The sequence below is a fragment of the Astyanax mexicanus genome, chromosome 25 (genome assembly GCF_023375975.1).
Source record: "Astyanax mexicanus isolate ESR-SI-001 chromosome 25, AstMex3_surface, whole genome shotgun sequence".
NCBI lineage: Eukaryota > Metazoa > Chordata > Actinopteri > Characiformes > Acestrorhamphidae > Astyanax > Astyanax mexicanus.
In genome coordinates this window covers 24173048-24192619 of record NC_064432.1, presented here as the reverse complement: position 1 = coordinate 24192619, position 19572 = coordinate 24173048, and the positions used below count along the sequence as shown (strand labels likewise).

General features: G+C 39.6%; 3 protein-coding genes across 4 annotated transcripts in view; 2 read left to right on the top strand and 1 right to left on the bottom strand.

Moving 5' to 3' along the window:
- Positions 1-3680, top strand: part of zgc:172136 (FERM_F1_FRMD1 and FERM_C_FRMD1_FRMD6 domain-containing protein) — a 28048-nt gene extending 24368 nt beyond the window's left edge. For both annotated transcript variants that reach the window (XM_022682065.2, XM_022682066.2), the window contains exon 14: positions 695-3680. In XM_022682065.2, coding sequence (XP_022537786.2) covers positions 695-931 — 237 coding nt within the window. In that variant the 3' untranslated portion in view covers positions 932-3680. The remainder of the gene's footprint in view (positions 1-694) is intronic.
- The window catches only part of fam184b (family with sequence similarity 184 member B), a 276012-nt gene that overhangs the window by 4160 nt on the left and 252280 nt on the right, over positions 1-19572 (bottom strand). The window lies entirely within an intron of this gene.
- tarbp1 (TAR (HIV-1) RNA binding protein 1) overlaps positions 4577-19572 on the top strand; it is a 32449-nt gene continuing 17453 nt past the window's right edge. The window contains exons 1-17 of the mRNA XM_022682064.2: positions 4577-5059; positions 5892-6707; positions 7163-7257; positions 8064-8133; positions 8354-8502; positions 9638-9690; positions 9874-9971; positions 10685-10820; positions 11505-11601; positions 11828-11917; positions 14491-14623; positions 15239-15505; positions 16270-16370; positions 17143-17301; positions 17984-18234; positions 18738-18933; positions 19051-19248. Of these exons, the coding sequence (XP_022537785.2) occupies positions 4696-5059; positions 5892-6707; positions 7163-7257; positions 8064-8133; positions 8354-8502; positions 9638-9690; positions 9874-9971; positions 10685-10820; positions 11505-11601; positions 11828-11917; positions 14491-14623; positions 15239-15505; positions 16270-16370; positions 17143-17301; positions 17984-18234; positions 18738-18933; positions 19051-19248 (3273 nt within the window). The 5' untranslated portion in view covers positions 4577-4695. The remainder of the gene's footprint in view (positions 5060-5891; positions 6708-7162; positions 7258-8063; positions 8134-8353; positions 8503-9637; positions 9691-9873; positions 9972-10684; positions 10821-11504; positions 11602-11827; positions 11918-14490; positions 14624-15238; positions 15506-16269; positions 16371-17142; positions 17302-17983; positions 18235-18737; positions 18934-19050; positions 19249-19572) is intronic.

Here is a 19572-nt window from a genome sequence, read left to right as displayed (position 1 = left end):
AATCAAAACGTGGTCAAATTCATAGTAATATATAAATTCTGTTAATATTTACACAAAATATCTATCTCAACTGAGCACATTTAAGTATAATAAAAGTTACTTTATTTCAGTAATTCAGTTCAAAATGTGAAACTCATATTATATAGATGTATTACACACACATCTATTTGAAGCATTTATATATTTTACTTTTGATGATTATGGATTATAGGCAATGAAAAAAAACCCAAAGATCAGGCTCTTAGAAAATTATAATGCTGTATAAGACCAATTGGTACTTTTTTCGGCAGGGTGGGCAGTGTGCTGGACAAGTCCTGCTGGAAAATGAAATCTGCATCTCCATAAAAGTGACATGTCTCCCCAAACCATCACTGATTGGTGGAAACTTCCCACTAGACCTCGAGCAGTTTGGACTGTGTGTCTCTCCACTCTTCCTCCAGACTCTGCTCCCTCGATTTTTCCTAAATGAAATGTAAAATTTACTGATGATCAGTGATTGTTTGGAGAAACATGTGCAACATCTGCTGGTGTTGATCCACTGTGTTTTATTATCAAGTCAAAATCTTACAGCACTTCATGCTTCCCTCTGCTGCTGACAACTTTTATGAAGATGTGGATTTTATTTTCCAGCAGGACTTGGCTGGAGTAAATAATCATGAGATTAACCATCATACTGCTGTTCTTCACTCTGCAGGTTCTGAAGTGGAAAACCCGAGGCTCGTCTGAGCGACACAGTCACAGTCTGGACGACGTCCGTCTCATGCCCCGCCCCCTCCTGCTCTCCACCCTGCCCAACACCTCCCGCAGCTACACCTTCGGACTCGGCACCGGCGCCGACCCCCAAAAACCCACCTTCTACGGCCGGCGCTCCACCAACTGCCTGGCCCTGGACTTGCTGGAGGACGAGCAGTTCCTGGAGCTGGTTCTGTGAGACTCTGAGAGAGCTCTGCTTTTGCAGACAATACCAGAACTCAACACTCCTAAAAAAAACTCGCCAAAACAAGAGAAATGGTTCTGTGGAGCAGCGCTGATCAGAAGAACTGTTTCCAGTTTTTTAAAGAACCTTTGGCAGTGATTTTAGTGGAGAACGGTCCAAAAGAAGAAAGGTATACAGGTCCTGGACTCTTAAGCACTGCTTAAATACCAGCATCAGACCATCAAAAAACAAAGATACGTTGGATTTTAAACACTAATTTAATGGTCAACCAGCACCAAAACAGCATATGTTGTGCTTTGAGCCTTGGCACGCTGGTTATGCTGGTTAGCCAAGCCCACAACAGCGTCAGACCTGAACCAGACTACCCTACCACCTTAAACCAGCATCATTCCACCTTAAACCAGCATCAGACCACCTTAAACCAACATAAGACTACTTTAAAACAGCATCAGACCACCTTCAACCAGCATCAGGCCATCTTAAACCAGCATCAAACCACCTTAAACCAGCATGAGGTTATCTTAAACTAGCAAAAGACTACCTTAAACCAGCATATGGTGGTGTTTGAACTTTAGTATATTGGTCATCCAGCTCCACACCACCTTAAACCAGCACTGAGCTACCTTTAACCAGCATTAGGCCAACTTAAATCAGCACCAGGCCATCTTAAACTAGCATCAGACCACCTTAAAAAAGCATTAGTTCACCCTAAACTAGCATATGATGGTGTTTGAACTTTAGTATGCTGGTCAACCAGCACCAAAACACCTTAAACCAGCATGAGACCACCTAAACCCGCACCACAACACCGAAAAACAGCATCAGAACACCTGAAAACAGCACTGCACCACCTTAAACCAGCATCAGGCCACCTTAAACAACACCAGACCAGCATATGTTGTTCTCTGAGCATTGGCATGCTAGTTGGCCAAGTCCACAACAGTGTCAAACCTGAACCAGACCACCCTACCACCTTAAACTAGCATCAGACCACCTTAAACCAGCACATCACCACCTTAAACCAGCACATCACCACCTTAAACCAGCATCAGGCTCCCTTCAACTAGCATCAGATTGTGTTTGAACTTTAGCATGTTGGTTAGCCAGCACCAAACCACCTTAAACCAGCATCAGATCACCTTAAACCAGCATTGGATCTCCTTAATCCAGCATCTACTTAAACCATAGTCCAACCTACAAGATCCAGCAAATTTAAGGTTTTGAATACTTGTATGTTGGTCAACCAGCACCAGGCCACCTTTAACAGGCATTAGACCACCTTAAGACAGCATAAGACCACTTTACAACAGCATCAGACCACCTTAAACCATAGTCCACCCTACAAGATCCAGCAAATTTGGGGTTTTAAACACTGGTATTTTTTTCAGCTACTGTCAGACCACCTTAAACCAGCAAAGCATGTGTTTTGGGCAGTGATATGTTGGTCAACCACCTTGAAAAATATCAGCTTTTTCAGCAGAAGTTCCTCTTCGAACCATTTAAGAACATTTATTAATGGTGTAAAATAGTGTTTAATAGCAGAGACTCATGTGTTTATATTAAGGGTGTTTTCACACCTGCCTTGTTTGGGTCGGAACCAAAGTATCACATGTGAAAGGGGGCGAGAACCACAGTCCAGAACCAGAGCTTGTTCTCTGTCTGGAGCTACTGTGAATCCATGTTTCCTTGAGTATAAACTGAGTTTCTCCAGTTTCTTCTCTGCTCAGAAGAGCCTGAGTGAAGTATGTAAAGCAGCTTACGGAGGTCAAGTGTTCTGCATTTCCTGCTGATGCGTGAAATTCCACAGGAGCCCCAACAAAAGCCGCTGAAGCTTTACTGATGCACTCATTTAATGTATAATTACCATCCAACAAAGGAGCTTTATAAACCCCTGCACCCCCACTCTGTTCTCCATATGCTGGATGTGGGTCACAGTTTCAGCACACACGCATTCATTCACTTAATACTGATGATTTTAGGTTTGTTTGGGTCTAAAAATCACTATATACTCATTGACAAAAACAGTAACACTGCAGTAAGTTGATGACATACTAGTGCATCTCTGAAAATTAGAATATCATTGAAAAGTTACTTTATTCCAGTAATTCAGTTCAAAATGTGAAACTATATATTACGGTATATACAGCAACCTCAACAGTCAGACGTTCATTGCTACCTTGGCAGGGTGCACCTTAAAGGTGCTCTTAAAGGGAATGATGAGCAAGTGACATGCCAATTGGTTTATTTCACGTTACGCTCAAAATGAACCACACCCATCATTAATTAAGAGAATTGGTATATACATGCCTTTTGCGTGTTTCGAGCCGAGCAAGGCGTACTTTTCCCGTCATTACGATAGCGAAGACACACTGACGGGCATTAAATCAAACTGCATGGTGCACGGATGGTGACTCGCCCATATATTGCTAAAATTACACCTGTATTAATTTATATATCTGCTTGTTTGGACATTATTTTATTGTCAATGAGTGTAGTTTTATATATGTATAATTATATAAAAGTTATTTTAAATCAAATAAGAAGTCTTTAAAGTTTTTGGTTCAGGTGTGGCCTAAACACCCGAGTTTTACCACGTCTTGCTGTTTATTTCAGGTTTAAAGTCGTGTTCATTCAGCGGTGAGTCTGTTACCCTTTAATTACCCCAAATCCTGTCCTTTCAGTGAAAGGAAATCAATGTGAACGATCGATCAATAGTGTAAATAAAGACATACTTTGATTATAAGCGACTTTGTGCGTGTGTTTTTGTTTTATACTGCATTACCTGTGTATTATATTTTCTCTCTCTCTCTTCTTTCTTTTCTCTATATACTCTCTACAGGTGTTATAATAGATTTTTTATTAAAGAAAAATATTTGTATTATCTTTTTGTACTAATGTGTCAGTTTTACTTTGACTACTTTTAATTGGGTTTTACTTTTATTCGGTTTATTTATTTTTTTAATGGTCTTAATACTTTTTTGTACAAAGTTTACCATAATCATCAACAATAAAAGAAATGACTGAACTATAAATGGATTACTGAAATAAAATAGCATTTAATGATATTCAATTTCTTTTAGATGTACTAGTATATATACAGCTCTGGAAAAAATAAGAGAGCACTTAAAAATGATGAGTTTCTTTGATTTTACCAAATTGAAAACCTCTGGAATATAATCAAGAGGAAGATGGATGATCACAAACCATCAAACCAAACTGAACTGCTTGAATTTTTGCACCAGGAGTAAAGCAGCATAAAGTTATCCAAAAGCAGTGTGTAAGACTGGTGGAGGAGAACATGATGTCAAGATGCATGAAAAAAAACTGTGATTAAAAATCAGGGTTATTCCACCAAATATTGATTTCTGAACTCTTCAGAAAACTTTATAAATATAAAGCACATAAATGCTCTAAATTGCAATATTTTTATTTGTAATTTGGGAGAAATGTTGTCTGTAGTTTATAGAATAAAACAACAATGTTAATTTTACTCAAACATAAACCTATAAATAGAAAAATCAGAGAAACTGATTCAGAAACTGTAGTGATCTCTTCATTTTTCCCAGAGCTGTATCTGTAGTAATGGAGTTTTTATCAGGTGCAGTTCCTGCTGTTACCGGCAGGAGGCAGTAGCAGGCTGAGCTCAGCGCTGCGCTGAAAAAGCCGTAGAAGAAGAGCGGGAGAGCCACGTGGGTTTGTTTTGGTATCTTCAGGCTCTCGTGCAGCAGCAGTACAGCAGCGCATCTTCTTCTTTTATCATGTCTTCTTCAGCAGCAAGATCTTCTTCTTCCTCCGCGTGTCTCCTGAGCGCGGTGATCTCTCAGTGTCCGGACAGACTGGACCGGGTTCTGGACTCGCTCTGCTGGACCGGCTCCACGTGGCCGCAGGTGGAGAGGGTTGAGTCCCTCACGGCCGCGCTGGGACAGGTAATAAACCCACCTGTGGGCTTTGATCAGCTGATGCCCCGGGAGCTTCTGATCAGCAGAACCCAGGCTGTGATATGGGAGCAGTGTGTTCCGGTTCTGAGGAGGATTTCCACTGGAAACGCCCACTTTCAGGAGGAGGGACCAGAACCAGATCCAGAACCAGGAGCTGGAGCTGGAGGCAGCCTAGATAGCAGAGGTATGTTTAATCAACCTTCATTTCATTCCACCTTGTGGGATACCATAGCAACCACGTGGCAATATTTAAATACCCAACAGCTGTAACCATAGCAACTTTTGCAGCTACCTAGCAACCACTTAGCAACGACTTAGCAACAATATAACCACCTAGGAAGCCCTAAACAACCACTTAGCATCACCATATTGGATGCATTAGCGACCACTAAGCAGCACCATCTCAGCTACTTAACAACCACTTAGCAACACTACATTGTTTGCAGTAGCAATGACTTAGCAACAATATAGCATGACAACTATAATACCAGGATAACCACCTAGCAGAACCTTAACAGCCACTTAGCAACAAACACTTTGGATGGGTTAGAAAGCAACTTAGCAGCACCATAGAAATCAACCAGCAAACGCTTAGCAACAATAAATCAATGCCACTTTGCAACACCATATTGGACAGGTTAGCAAGGATTTAGCAACACATTAGCAACACCATAGCAACCACTTTGAGTCATAGAGAGTTTAAAGTGCCTATTTTTAGTATCAATACCCGTATTCAATATTGATAATATATCATGAACGAAAACTGTGCGATACAATATAGTATATAAGCCTCAACTATATAATTTTTTTTTTCAATATAGATTTTTATAATTTTGATATTACTGTGTCATGATACATTTTGTGCACAATACAATATGGTAGCCCCCTAGTCTAAACATTATACCACCATTAAAATATTTTATATTTTGATAAATACCATTATTGAGTAATTGTCCTGAATTATTTAAAGCCTGTTTTTAATCAACATTCTTTAAATGTTGTTTTTTTTTTATTAGGGAAGGAGCTTCTCCATGCTGTGTGTGGACTCCTTGCCGTTTGCTTAAGTGTCCAAACTTCTGACTGTCTTCTGGAGAAAGTCGCAAGCCTCGCTTTACCTGCTTTCACCACACCTGACCACCACGACCACCTGGACATTGATACCTCCATAGAGGTGCTGGCTGTCCTGCTGTCAGTCATCACTACCTCACACAGCTGCTCCGCCCCCTTAGCTTTGAGAATACTGTCTTCTACTCTCAGTGGTGTTAAAGATCTGGCAGAAGCTCAGGCCTCCAGAATTATCGTACAGCTCTGGTTCACGGCCCTGAAGTCCGGCTCGTCCACCGTGCTGCTCCAGAAGCTCTGGACGGATCTGCTGGGCTGGTTTCAGCATCATGGGAAGAATGGTGCTGATGCTGAGGATGCGGGTGATAAGGATGCTCGTTCTGGTGCTGATGCTGAGGATGCTGGTGCTGGTCCTGATGCTGAGGATGCGGTTGCTAAGGATGCTGGTGCTGGTGCAGATGTTAAGGATGCTCGTTCTGGTCCTGATGCTGAGGATGCAGATGCTGCAGGTGTAACGTCTCGAGTGCTGCTCTGCTTGACTGCTCTATCGGATCACCTGTTCTTCACCCCAGAGCAGACAGTGTTGATGAAGCACCAGCAGGGTGTCGGGTTGCAGCCCGATCCGTGGCAGTGCCGAACGTTCTTCAGGGTGGTCCAGGCTGGACTGAGGCACCGGGACGGCGTGTCCCGCAGGAGGGCCCTGTTCCTGCTGAAGAGATGCGTCTCCATGTGTGAGGAGCTGAAGGTGGAGGTTGGAGTAGGAGATCCAGGTGAGTGTGGGTTCTAGGGTAGAAAATCGAATTCTGGTCAAGCAGCTTGCCATCAGCTGCCGGAGCCCTGAGAAAGCACAATAGTCCTTGCTCTTTCTCTGGGTGGGTACAGTAGATTGCGCTCTTTCCCCTCACCCTCATCACTCCTATGTATCAGAACCGAGTCGCTGCGCTTTCCTCCGAGTCTGATTTGAATTGGGAAAATTTTAATTTCTGCTCTGATATTTAAAAAAAATGTTTTGAGAAATACTTTGAATCCTAAAACTGTACAGAAATGTGCATTAGTCCACAACCCACCACCTTCTTCCTGTATTTATTTTAATCAACCCCGCCCCACTCTGCTCTGACCAATCAGCTGATTGTTAAAATCTGTTAAATAAATAAATTTAAAAAAAGCACATGAATGATGCTAATCTACTAATCTACTAATGACTGTGTTTCGTTATTCTCTACAGAAAGCCTGTTCAGATGGACTCCAGATCAGAGTTTAGAGCTTCGGGGGTTCTGGGAGGATTACGCTCTTGTTTTGGAGACTCTTGAAGAGAATCAGGTATGAAGTATTAAATTATTTCAGTTCTGAATCCAGTTTCGCTGCTATTTTCTGCTTGTTCTGTAAATATTGTTATTGTATTATGATCTACTGTACCAAGTATTTTGGAAGATTTTTATTTTCCTCATTAATTAATAATTAAGTGGAATGTACTCTCTTACTCAATTACATTGTCTCTCTTTCAACAATTAAATAGCCTAAATGTATCTTTTTGTTTAAATAACTGAATAACTGAAAATAGTGCTTTTTTTTTTTTTTTTACAAATATTAAGGCTCATCCCTTTTCTGGATTGTATTTCAACTATTTTTAAAGATTTATTTCTAATTTTCTCCCATTTTTCTCGGAGGAAAGCGCAGCGACTCGGTTCTGATACATCAGCTCACAGATGCAGCCTTGTGCTGATCCACATCACCCTAGGAGTGATGAGAGGAGAGAGAGCACCATCTACTATACCCACCCAGAGAGAGCAAGACCAATTGTGCTCTCTCAGGGCTCCGGTAGCTGATGATGATCTGCATGACAGGGATTTGATCTTATTTAACGAGCATCTACTGTTTTAAGCTCAGTCCAGTTCGATCCTTTGTTTTTACCGCTGTGCTGCTCTGTTATAACACAGCATCCGTAATTGCCCCCTTAACTGTTGTGAGTAAACGTAATAAATTTTAAAGTGAGAGCATGTGGCTTTTTTTTTTATTCAGTAGCCAGTGAAACTGGATATATAAGGCAGATTAGTTAGTTTAGGCTACATAAAGTCTTTATTAATTGCAAAAACATTCTGTTCACCTGCTTTTAATGTCACGTTTAGATCCATGTGGTTCGACCTGTCCTCAACCGGATCAACAGGCTGGTGGAGACGGCTGCAGCTAACACTGAAGGTAAGATTTGTGTTTGTTGTAATTATAAGTAGTATTAGTATTAGTATGTGATCATTCGTGCAGTAATTATTATTATTGTCCAATAGGAGGCTTTTACCTGTTTAATTGGTTTAATCCAGGTGGTGTTCTTTTATTTTTCAGCCAGTTTTATTTTAAGAATATTGAGATATTTATCTCAGTTTGAAGCGTGTGTTTTTCTTCATCTCTTTTTTTTTTTCAGGCAGGGTTCTGGTGGACACATCCTGGTTGATGTGTGTGTATCAGAGGATGTTCCACAGTGAGAATAAAGCCGTGATGAAGGAAGGAGTTAATCACCTGCTGGAGCTGAAGATACTGCAGCGTCCTGACGTCGCCTCGGCTTTCTCACAGGTTAGTCCTGCAACCTGTAACAGTGGAGGATATGATATGGACCATAGGTTCTGTTTCAGCCCACATAGTGTCTGTTTATACCTGTTTTAATTCTGAATTAGGGCTGAAACTCACGATTATTTTGATCATTGATTAATCTATTATTCATCAGGCAAAAGCTGTTTGTTATGGAGGACGAAAAATGACGAGTATAAATAAATAAATGCACATAAAAAAGAATAAATAAATAAATAAATAAATACGCATGCACATAAATAATTGTATAGATAAATAAATGAATAATAAATACATTATTTCTATATAAATGCATGTATTTATTTATTGATGTATTTCTACATTTATTTATTCATATATTTCTGCATTTATTTATTTATTTATTTTAACATTTGTACATTTATGTATTTGTTTATTTCCACATTTCTTCATTTATTTGTTTCTGTATTTCTGCCTTTGTATGTTAATTAGGTAGGTGGTCCAAACCTCGCTCCAAAACAGGATATTGGAAACGAATGAATGAATAAATAAATAAATGTTGTCCCGAATAAAGGTTCATGCATGGATGATACATAAGGACATAGCACATAGTGTATTTAGTAATTAATTAATTTATTCATCTATGCAATTGTTCGTGTGTATTATTTATTTATTTATTTATTTATTAATTTATTAATTCATGAATTAATTTATCCATTCATTTTTTCATTCATTTATATGTGCATTTATATATGTATACGTCGTTTTTTGTCCTTCATAGTTTATTCATTGTTTCCTCTAAAATAAAGGCTGAAAAAAAGAGTTTATGCTGCTTTTGTTGGCGTAACTGTCTCGACTCTCTAGGGAATTTAAGAAATTAAGTATTTCCACTACATTTTGGAACATTGCTATGTGGGTTTGATTGCACTCAGCAACAAGAGCAGATCAATACTGGGGTTTTATTCCTGGCTATAGCCCTATGGTATATGTTTATTTTAGGCAGTACTTTTTTCTACAGGCGTTAGACAGGCAGTGGTTGTTTGTGTGCATTTGCACATCTGTGTCAGCAGCAATGGGGACCCAGCAGTGTATGAGGTTATTAATAATCAGTGTGGGTTAAAATATTAGAATAATAAGAATCTTAATGATCTCTGGTCTTCAGTTTGTAGTAGGTCCCTTCATGGAGGTGCTGGCAGAGAGCCCACTCTACCACAGGTGAGTGTGATGTTCACTGTACCCAAACTTTTGACCTGTTAATGGTTTTAAAGACGTTATGTCTTTAAATTAATATATCAGTCATTTAAAGATTATTAATTGAATCATTAAGGTGGTTTAAAGCACACTATCTCAGTTACTCTTTGATTCTAAAGTGATGTTATGATATGTTGTGGTTTACAGATCACCTGGACAGGTGGTGGGGGAGTGTCCGGAGATAGCAGTGAAGCTGCAGAAGTTCATGGTGATGTTCTTCAGCAGTTTACCTGAAAAGGAACGAGGTATCTGACCATGGCACTGACCAACACTGTGTTCCAGATTATTAAGTTTGTGCTCTGTTTGTAGCTGCGCTGTTTGGCTTGTAAGCGCTGCATCGGTGCATCATTGCTAGGTTACATGTATGTGGGCGGAGTAATACATGGAGAGCTTCGGTTACAGTGCATTATCGGCTGATACCGACACTCATATAACGCTTCTCAGCCAATCACATTGCAGGGTCGGAACTATCTGTGGTATAATTTTAACAGAATTGCTATTTTAACAGTGCAGCTACCTGGATGTGTACAATGCTTCCGTAACAAGCGGCGGTGTATGTGCGTTGGGGATGCACCTATGTTGCCAAGATAGCAATAAACGTCTGACTGTTGGCATCTTGTCTAGGTTGTATTCAGTCAGTGGTGCACCTGTGTTTTTTTTGTTGCCAAGATAAAGATAGCAATAAACCAGAAATTTACACAACTGAAACACACCTCATCTTCAGACCACCACACCCATCAGTGTAGATATATTCAGAAGCACCTTTGCTATTTAAACAAGGCAGGCAGATGCCGTGAAGATAGACTGTTGGCAGGGTGTAAGATAGCAATGAGCATCACAATGCACCTCATGCATGGGGTAATATAAATTAATGTTAATATTGAACACTGTGTTAAAAGGTAATACGGGTTATTTATTTGTTTTTGATTGATTGATTGATTGATTAATTGATTTGCAGGCTTTGTGATGTTGAAGCTGCTGCAGCGTTTGGGTTCTCAGCACTGGTGTTCTGTCCCGCTGCTGTTTCTGTCTCAGGCTCTGTCCCATTTACCCCCCGCCCCTCTACTGAGAGCAGATGGCCTGAACGCACTCAGGTACTTTTATATTAAACACAGAGAAAAGATCATTTATTTAATACATTAAACAATAAGATTCAACTAATCGTGTATCGTTTTATCTGACTATTACATTATTGAATTATTATATACAATTCAATTCATATTCAGTTTTAATGAATATTTTACAAAAAAGAATGTATTGGTGTTGTAATATTACAGGACATTATTTTCCAGTGTACTGTAAAAAATACAGGATAATTACCATCATGCATTATTAGATGGATGCATAAACAGATATAAAGATGGGCAGACAGATAAAAAGACTGACCTGCAGACAGACAAACATGCAGAAAGATGTACAAGCAGATAGACAGATAAATAAACTAACCTGCGGACAGACAGACAGACTAACATGCAGACAGAGAGACATATAGATAGACAGACAGACAGACAGACAGACTGAAATACAGACAGACCTACAGACAGGCAGAAAGATAGACTGACCAGAAAGATTCCATAGATAGATAGAAGGACAGACAGACGGCCAGATATGCTGACAGACAGAGATCAGTTGATTTTTTTTTCTCGTTATTTTACTTGCATAAATTGGTCTTAAAATGACTGATATAATTGATCCATAATAATAGAAATAATAATAATAAGTGTGTGTGTGTGTGTGTGTGTGTGTGTGTGTGTGTGTGTGTGTGTGTGTGTGTGTAGAGATGTTCTGCGCTGCACTATGATCACTCACCAGGTTCTGCTGAGAGGAGCTACTCAGTGTTTCCTGCTGCACACTGCACTCTGCCTCATACACGTGGTATTACTCCTTATTATACTCCTACAATACTCTCGTCCAATCACAATGCCTGAAAATATCCACTTACTTATTATTTTGAGGATTATTGAGTTTGTATTTAGTTTTAAAACACTTGTATTGTTAATAATCAGTGAATTAATAGCTGATAATGGACCTGTGTTAGTACTTTGATATTACTGATAAGTCAGTGATTGTCTATGTTATTGATGTTATTGATGTTATACAGTCTGCAGTGTCTCTGGACGAGGTGTTGGGGTTTCTGGCGAACTTCAGAGCCGAGGAGTCTCTGAGTCGAGGCACAGCGCTGTGGAGAGAGGTGAGATTAATAATAAACAAAAGACATCAGAAACATATAACAAAACACGTCGATAAACAGCAATAAACTTCATTATTTAAGTTTGTTAGTTACTGTTGTTAGTTCTATTTTTATTACATTTGCGTTAATAAAGGCAGTTATTTAACTATAAAATTATAAATTAAACATTTACTCACAAAGTAAACATACTGGGGTACTTTTGTAACTGCTTAGCAACTGCTTAGCAACAACATAGCAATCAGTTTGTATACCTTAGCAACCATTTACTAATTAGCAGCACCACAGTAAAACATACTAGGATATAACTTCAGCTGCCTAACATCCACTTGGCAACACCACATCAACCACCTGGTATACGTTAGCAACTATTTAGTAATCACTTAGCTGCACCACATTAACAACTAGTAGGATATCATTGCAACCGCTTAGCAACACTGTAGCAATCACCTGGTATACCTCAGGAACCATTTAGTAATCACTTAGCAGCACCACTGTAAAACCTACTGGGATACTAGTGCAACTGTTCCGCAACCCCTTGGCAACACCACATCAACTACCTGGTATACGTTAGCATCCATTTACGAATTACTTAGCTGCACCACAGTAAAACCTATGGGGATACCATTTCAACTACTAAGCAACCACTTAGCAACACTGTAGAAATCACCTGGTATACCTTGGCAACCATTTACTAATCACTCAGCAGCACCACAGTAAAACATACTAGAATACCATTGCAACTGCTTTGCAACACAACTACTTAGCAACATCATAGCAATCACCTAGCAGCCTCTTAGTAACACCATAGCAACCAGTGTGAACTACTTTAGGTACCCAACTATTCTGCACTTTCTTGGTTCTGTTCATTCCTGGTATTCCCATTTTTTCAATAGTATAAAGCTGCAGACCCGGAGACTGCAGTTTTAGGACCGCTGCAGATTCAGGACCGCTGCAGTTCTAGGACCCTACTCTGCCGCCTAGCGACATAAGTGATTATTACACAGTAGGCGGGACCAGCGAGAGAGGGAGTGAGTGGGGTGCAGGTGTATGCTAAAGGCTTTTCTCCTCATAGCGAAATGAATGACTTAAAGGCTTATTTCAATGTTTATTTCACCCAAATATCACCAATTCAGCTAATTACACTTTATAATGTTTATTTCACCCAAATATCACCAATTCAGCTATTTACACTTTACAATGTTTATTTCACCCAAATATCACCAATTCAGCTAACTACTTGCAATTTTTAATGTTTATTTCACCCAAATATCACCAATTTAACTAACTAATTACACCTTTTAATGTGTATTTCACCCAAATATCATCACCTAAATATTACTTTGTCTTAGAATGTGTCCTAGAACTCCCAACCACATATCAGAGACACAAGGAAGACTTGGGGTTATAAAATGTATTTGAAATAATAACAAAATTCAAATATTAAAATTCACACATTAACGTTGTTTTTTTTTATCCAGGGACTTGGATCGCAACGACTTCTGTAAGAGAGAGAAAGAAAGAAGAGATAGAGAAAGAGATACAAAAAAATATATTAATATTTGACATTTCTTTTTTAATATTCAAACTCCACATTGTGAATTAAATTTCCACACTACCTACCAACTAAATGGGTTTTGACTTTGCTTAACTTTGTTGGGTTGAACAAAGATGAAGAGCAAAATGGGCAGTGGAACTTTTTGCAGCATGTGGTGCATCTTTCCAGTTTAGGCATAGCTCGACCCTCTTGAATTGTTATATGCATCTTGAAAAGCAGACAGGATAATCAGTAAAATTTAAAAATTTCATAAAATTACTGTTACAAATGACAACACGTATTGTTCAAGATTATTAACTTAACTATATGGTACAACAGTAATATTAAGTAAGCATTTAACGTTACACCCAATACAGTAGGCTACACTGATTTAATGTACTGAAACGTAGTGAACATTTGATACAGATTTTTGTCATCGTTTATATTTCAATCAATGTGCTAAGCAGAACTAATGATCATATCAAACGATGCTTTCAATAAAGAAAAAAGAAAAAATAGAACTACGCTGACAGGCTAATAGATGTTTTGTAGCAAGCTGTCCTAGACTAACACGTAGTGTTAGGTGCTTGTAATTGATTTAGGCTACATATACACTCACATCCTGTGTAGATTACATTGATATCTAATTCAAAACATCGGAATATTTTAATACATTTAGGCTATAAAACTTGATTCAAATTCCGAACTCACATTCCGACTGTACTCCATCGTGCACCAAACTGTGCCACACAATTCGACGACGACAACAGCTATGAGGAGAAAAGCCTTTAGCATACACCTGCACCCCACTCACTCCCTCTCTCGCTGGTCCCGCCTACTGTGTAATAATCACTCATGTCGCTAGGCGGCAGAGTAGGGTCCTAGAACTGCAGCGGTCCTGAATCTGCAGCGGTCCTAAAACTGCAGTCTCCGGGTCTGCAGCTTTACCCTACTCCATTTTTTCCCTTTTTTTTTTTTTAAACAAGATTTTGTTTGAGGTCGTGTTATGTTTAGACTCGTACCTGTTTGTATTTTGCAGCTCTGTGATTGGCTGCTGGCTAACGAGGGCAGATTTCGGCCCAGTGATGATTCTGACGGCGCTGTTCCAGAGACGATCACCGCACACTGCTCCAGACGCCTAAAGACCTTCCTCACTGTACCAGCCAGCTCCGGTAGAGAGCAGCGTGAAGATCATAAGATAATAAAGAGGACAGGGATGTAGATTAGAATTTTACTGTAATATAAGTCAATTTTTAAGCACCACATCTTTACATACTTTACCAAACAGTTAGCACCACCACATCAGCCACCTTGTAACCACTTAATAGCACCACGGTAAAACCCACTGAGATACCATCGCAACTGCTTAGCAACCACTTGACAACACCACATCAACCACCTGGAATACCTTAGCAACCATTTAGTAACATCAAAGCAGCCGCCTACTAAAACCATAGCAACAAGTGTGGAATTACTTTAGCTACACAACAATTCTGCGCTTCCTTCAGAAGATGCACTTTTCTAGTGACTGACACTGTTTGCACAAGTATTCAACCCCCATTTTTCCAACAGATCAAATGACAGATTTAGTAAAATGACTAATTGTTATCATGCAGGTTGGTGTTATGTAAGAGGAACAGCTCTAATCAATAAAACTCACTACAAACAAATCACATGAAATATAACAATACATCAGGTTTACATATTATGCTGATAAATCTTTGAGTTCAGTAGCCATGTTTTCTGTTTTTGGAGAATAAACGTGAAGTTTGTTATCTCCTCTATAGATCAGACGGACGCTGTTCCGGACCCGGGCGAGGCCGAGGCTCTGGCCCGTTCTCTCCTCCTCTCGGTGGATCTGGAGAGGATCAGGAGACCAGGGCAGAACCCAGAGGAGAACGGACTGGAGCGGCTCTTCTGCCCCCTGCTGGACGTCCTGCGCCGGATTAGCACCAGCGTATATTTACCGCTGCGCAAAACCGACAACAGCCTGCAGCTCCTCCTGCGCCTCCTGCAGCTCCTCAACACACACCCAGAGACTGGAGCGATGAACGGTGAGTACCACAGTCGATGTGGATCAATCAACCAATCAGTCAGTCAAAAATTAAATAAACCAACCAATCAACCACTCATCTAAACAACCACTTATTCAAACAACCAATCAACCTACCAATCAAAAAATCAACCAACTACTTAACCAACCAACCTCTTAATCAATCACCCAATTAACAAACCAAACAAGCAACTAATCAACCAACCATCCAATCAACCTATCATTCAACCAAACAACCAGTCAACCAATCCAACAACCCACCAGTCCATCATTTAACCAACCAACCAGTCAACCAATTAATCAAACAATCAACTAATCAACCAACCGGCCACTTAACCAACCAGTCAACCAATCAAATACCCAACCAACCACTTAACCAACCAACCAATCAACCTGTCATTCAACCAAACACCCAGTCAACCAATTAAACAACCAACCAGTCCATAATTTAACCAACCAACCAATTAACCTACCAATCAACCAAAAAAAACAACAAATTAATGAACCAATCAATCACCAAACAATCCAATCAACAAACCAAAAAATTAATAAAAAAACATTTAACCAACCAATCCAACCAACCAATTAACCTACCAATTAAACTCCCAAACAACCAGTCAATTAACCAACAAACCAACCAACCAATCAACCAATCAATTAAACAACCAATTAATCAACCAACTGGCCACTTTACCAACCAACCAGTCAACCAATCAGTATATAAGTGATTTTAACCGTGACTCTGTATCTGTGTTTGTGTTGTAGATTATGATAAGGTGGCGGAGGCCGTGAGGAATCTGTTACTGGGAGTGGTGGAACCAGTTCAGGAGTTTATACTGAGGAGGCTGAGTGGAGAACTACAGGAGGTGGGCACTACATACTACTTATCTTAATTTAATCAGACCTGAAAACTTAGGAACCTAATTATAGAACCTATAAATCCTGGATTGGTGATAAATCTGGAGACGGGCAGGACAAGGAAGTGATGTAATCTGGTGGAGAATATCAATCATTCCTGTAAAACCCCTCCTATCACTGCTAGTGGTGACCGACTGTAGTATGCAGGTGTGTGTTAGAGGTGTGTGTAGCAGTGATTGGTCTCTCACCAGGAGGTTCACTACCTGACAGTAGCTCTAATAGCTTAATTTTACAGGGCAGTGGGGGAGGAGCCAGTGTTTAATCAGTCTCAGCTGTAGTGATTACTGTGTGATTTAATTATTTAAGGTGGTTTAACAGTGGTTCTGGTGTGTTGTAGCTGTGTGATTAATTACTTAAGGTGGTTTAAGGTGGTTATTTGTGGTTCTGGTGTGTAGTAGCTGTGTGATTCATTATTTAAGGTGGTTTAAGGTGATTTAACGATTGTTCTGATGTGTTGTAGCTGTGTGATGAATTATTTAAGGTGGTTTAACGATGGTTCTGATTTGTTGTAGCTGTGTGATGAATAATTTAAGGTGGTTTAACGATGGTTCTGGTGTGTTGTAGCTGTGTGATGAATAATTTAAGGTGGTTTAACGATGGTTCTGATTTGTTGTAGCTGTGTGATGAATAATTTAAGGTGGTTTAACGGTGGTTCTGGTGTGCTGTAGCTGTGTGATTCATTATTTAAGGTGGTTTAACGATGGTTCTGATGTGTTGTAGCTGTGTGATGTGGACCGGGCGGCTCTGTACCTCTCCGTGGTTCTGGAACTGGTTCAGACCTACAGCTCGGTTCCCGGCTTCATCTCCAACCTACAGAACAACTACGTCCCCAAACTCACCACTAACTGCACCAGGATCCTCACCACACCTTCTGACCAGGTACCAGACCTCACCTTACACACTGTGAACTTTTATGGAAACTTTTTCTATCATGATTGTAGCTTATTTTTGTAAATAGTCTTTTGTAAGCTTCTATGTTTTAAATTTTTATTTTTTTATATATATATATTAATTGCCTTAATTTGTGTTAATTTATTATTATTTATAATTTATTGTGTTAATATTTGTCTGAAAAACTAAACCAAACACAATTAAACATTTGGTCAAAATCCAAATACTGGAATCAGAACCAAATGTTTTTAGGTGTCAAATTTTTGGTTGCCGAATATTATAGGTGGCCTTATATTTTGGGATGTCAAATATTTTAGGATTGCAAATATATTGGGTTGCCAAATATTCGTGTTGCCGAATCTGTTCAGTAGCCAAATATTTTGCGTTGCTTTATATGTTGGGTTGCCAGATATTTTCATTTGCTGAATATTTTAGGTAGCCAAATATTTTAGCTGTAATGAATGTTTGGGTTGCCAAATATTTTAAGTAGCCTAATAGTTTTAGTTTGGGCTGCTGAATCTTTTCAGTTACTAAATATTTTGGGTTGTCAAATAGTTTCAGTTGCTTAATATGTTGGGTTGCCAAATATTTTTATTCGCAGAATGTTTTGGGTTGGCAATTGTTTTGGGTTGCCAAATATAAAGTTTATGTGTGTATGTGTGTGTTTTAGACTCCGTCTGTAGCTGGGCAGGTACAGAAAGCGGTTAGCATGGCTACGTTAGCCGCGCTGTGTGAGCTCGCTCAGCGCGGTGTGTTCGAACCCGAGTCCGACGCCACAACGTCACTCAGATCCCTCACCAGCTTCTTCTGCCCACCTTCATCCTCCTCCTCCTCCTCATCATCATCATCCTCCTCCTCATCCTCAGTGCAGAGCTTTAACCGGCCCCTGCTGAAGCCCTCTACAGCAGATCCCTCCGCCAGGTCTGATAACCAATCAAATACTTATATAGATATTTAAATATATGTATATATTTGTAAACATGTATTTTTTGTATTATTCTTGGAGCTTGTCTGCAGTTATTTTCCAACCATATTTATATACAACTTGTTTTTATATATTTTTTGCTATTTGCTAACATTTTTATTTTTTTTTCATTTATTTATTTTTCAGTTGAATATTCGTGTTGCCAAATATCTGAATTTTTTGGGTTACCAAATATTTTCAGTTGACAGATATTATGGTTATTCAAATAAACAGATATCTGGGTTGTTGAATATTTTGGGTTGCCAAATATTCAGTTGAAGGATATTCTGTGTTGAAAAATATTTTCAGTTTCTGAATATTCATATATATATTTTTATCATTTGTTTTCATATTTTTACGTTTTTTGCACTAATTTTCTAAACTTCACTTTTGCTTGATTTTTGTAAACTGCCTGTAAAGTACTATTTTATTTATTTATTTTTTATTTATGTTCTGGCAGGGGTCCGGATGAGAGTCCGGTGCTGAGGGACTGGGGTCGAGTGGCGGCTGGGTTTATCCGGGATCAGTGGGCGTGTCTGCTGTACCTGCGGGCTGAAGCCGGGGGCAGTTTCCGGGCGGCGGTGGAGGCGGTCGCTCTGCTGCCCAGTGACCTGGTTCTGCCCGTACTGGACTTCCTGTCCTCCACCTTCCCTCAGGTCCAGTCTGATCACCTCAACCTGTATCAGATCTTCTGATTCTGACAGTATAGCTGCAGATAATCAGTATTTCTGTAGAGATAAAGTTAGTGTATATGGTGTTTTTTCCTCCTGCAGGTGGCGCTGTGTGAGGAGGTGGAGGAGGAGGTGTGTGTGGAGGCGGTGTGTGTGTGCTGGAAGCTGGTTCAGGCTTTAAGCTCTAACGCTCATGATTTCTGGCCGGCTCTGCAGGCTTTCATCCGCCTGGCCTTTAATCACACCGCCCTTCAAATGACCCCCACCCAGAACCCCCACCTGACCACCTGCACCTCACAGGTGAGCTTTATATTTTATTATTTTAAAATGTATTAAAATGCATATAAATGAATATAATCAAGAGGAAGATGGATGATCACAAGCCATCAAACCACCAAACTGAACTGCTTACATTTTTGCACCAGGAGTAAAGCAGCATAAAGTTATCCAAAAGCAGTGTGTAAGACTGGTGGAGGAGAACATGATGCCAAGATGCATGAAAAAAACTGTGATTAAAAACCAGGGTTATTCCACCAAATATTGAACTCCTAAATCTTTATGAATATGAACTTGTTGTTTTCTTTGCATTATTTGAGGTCTGAAAGCTCTGCATCTTTTTTTTTT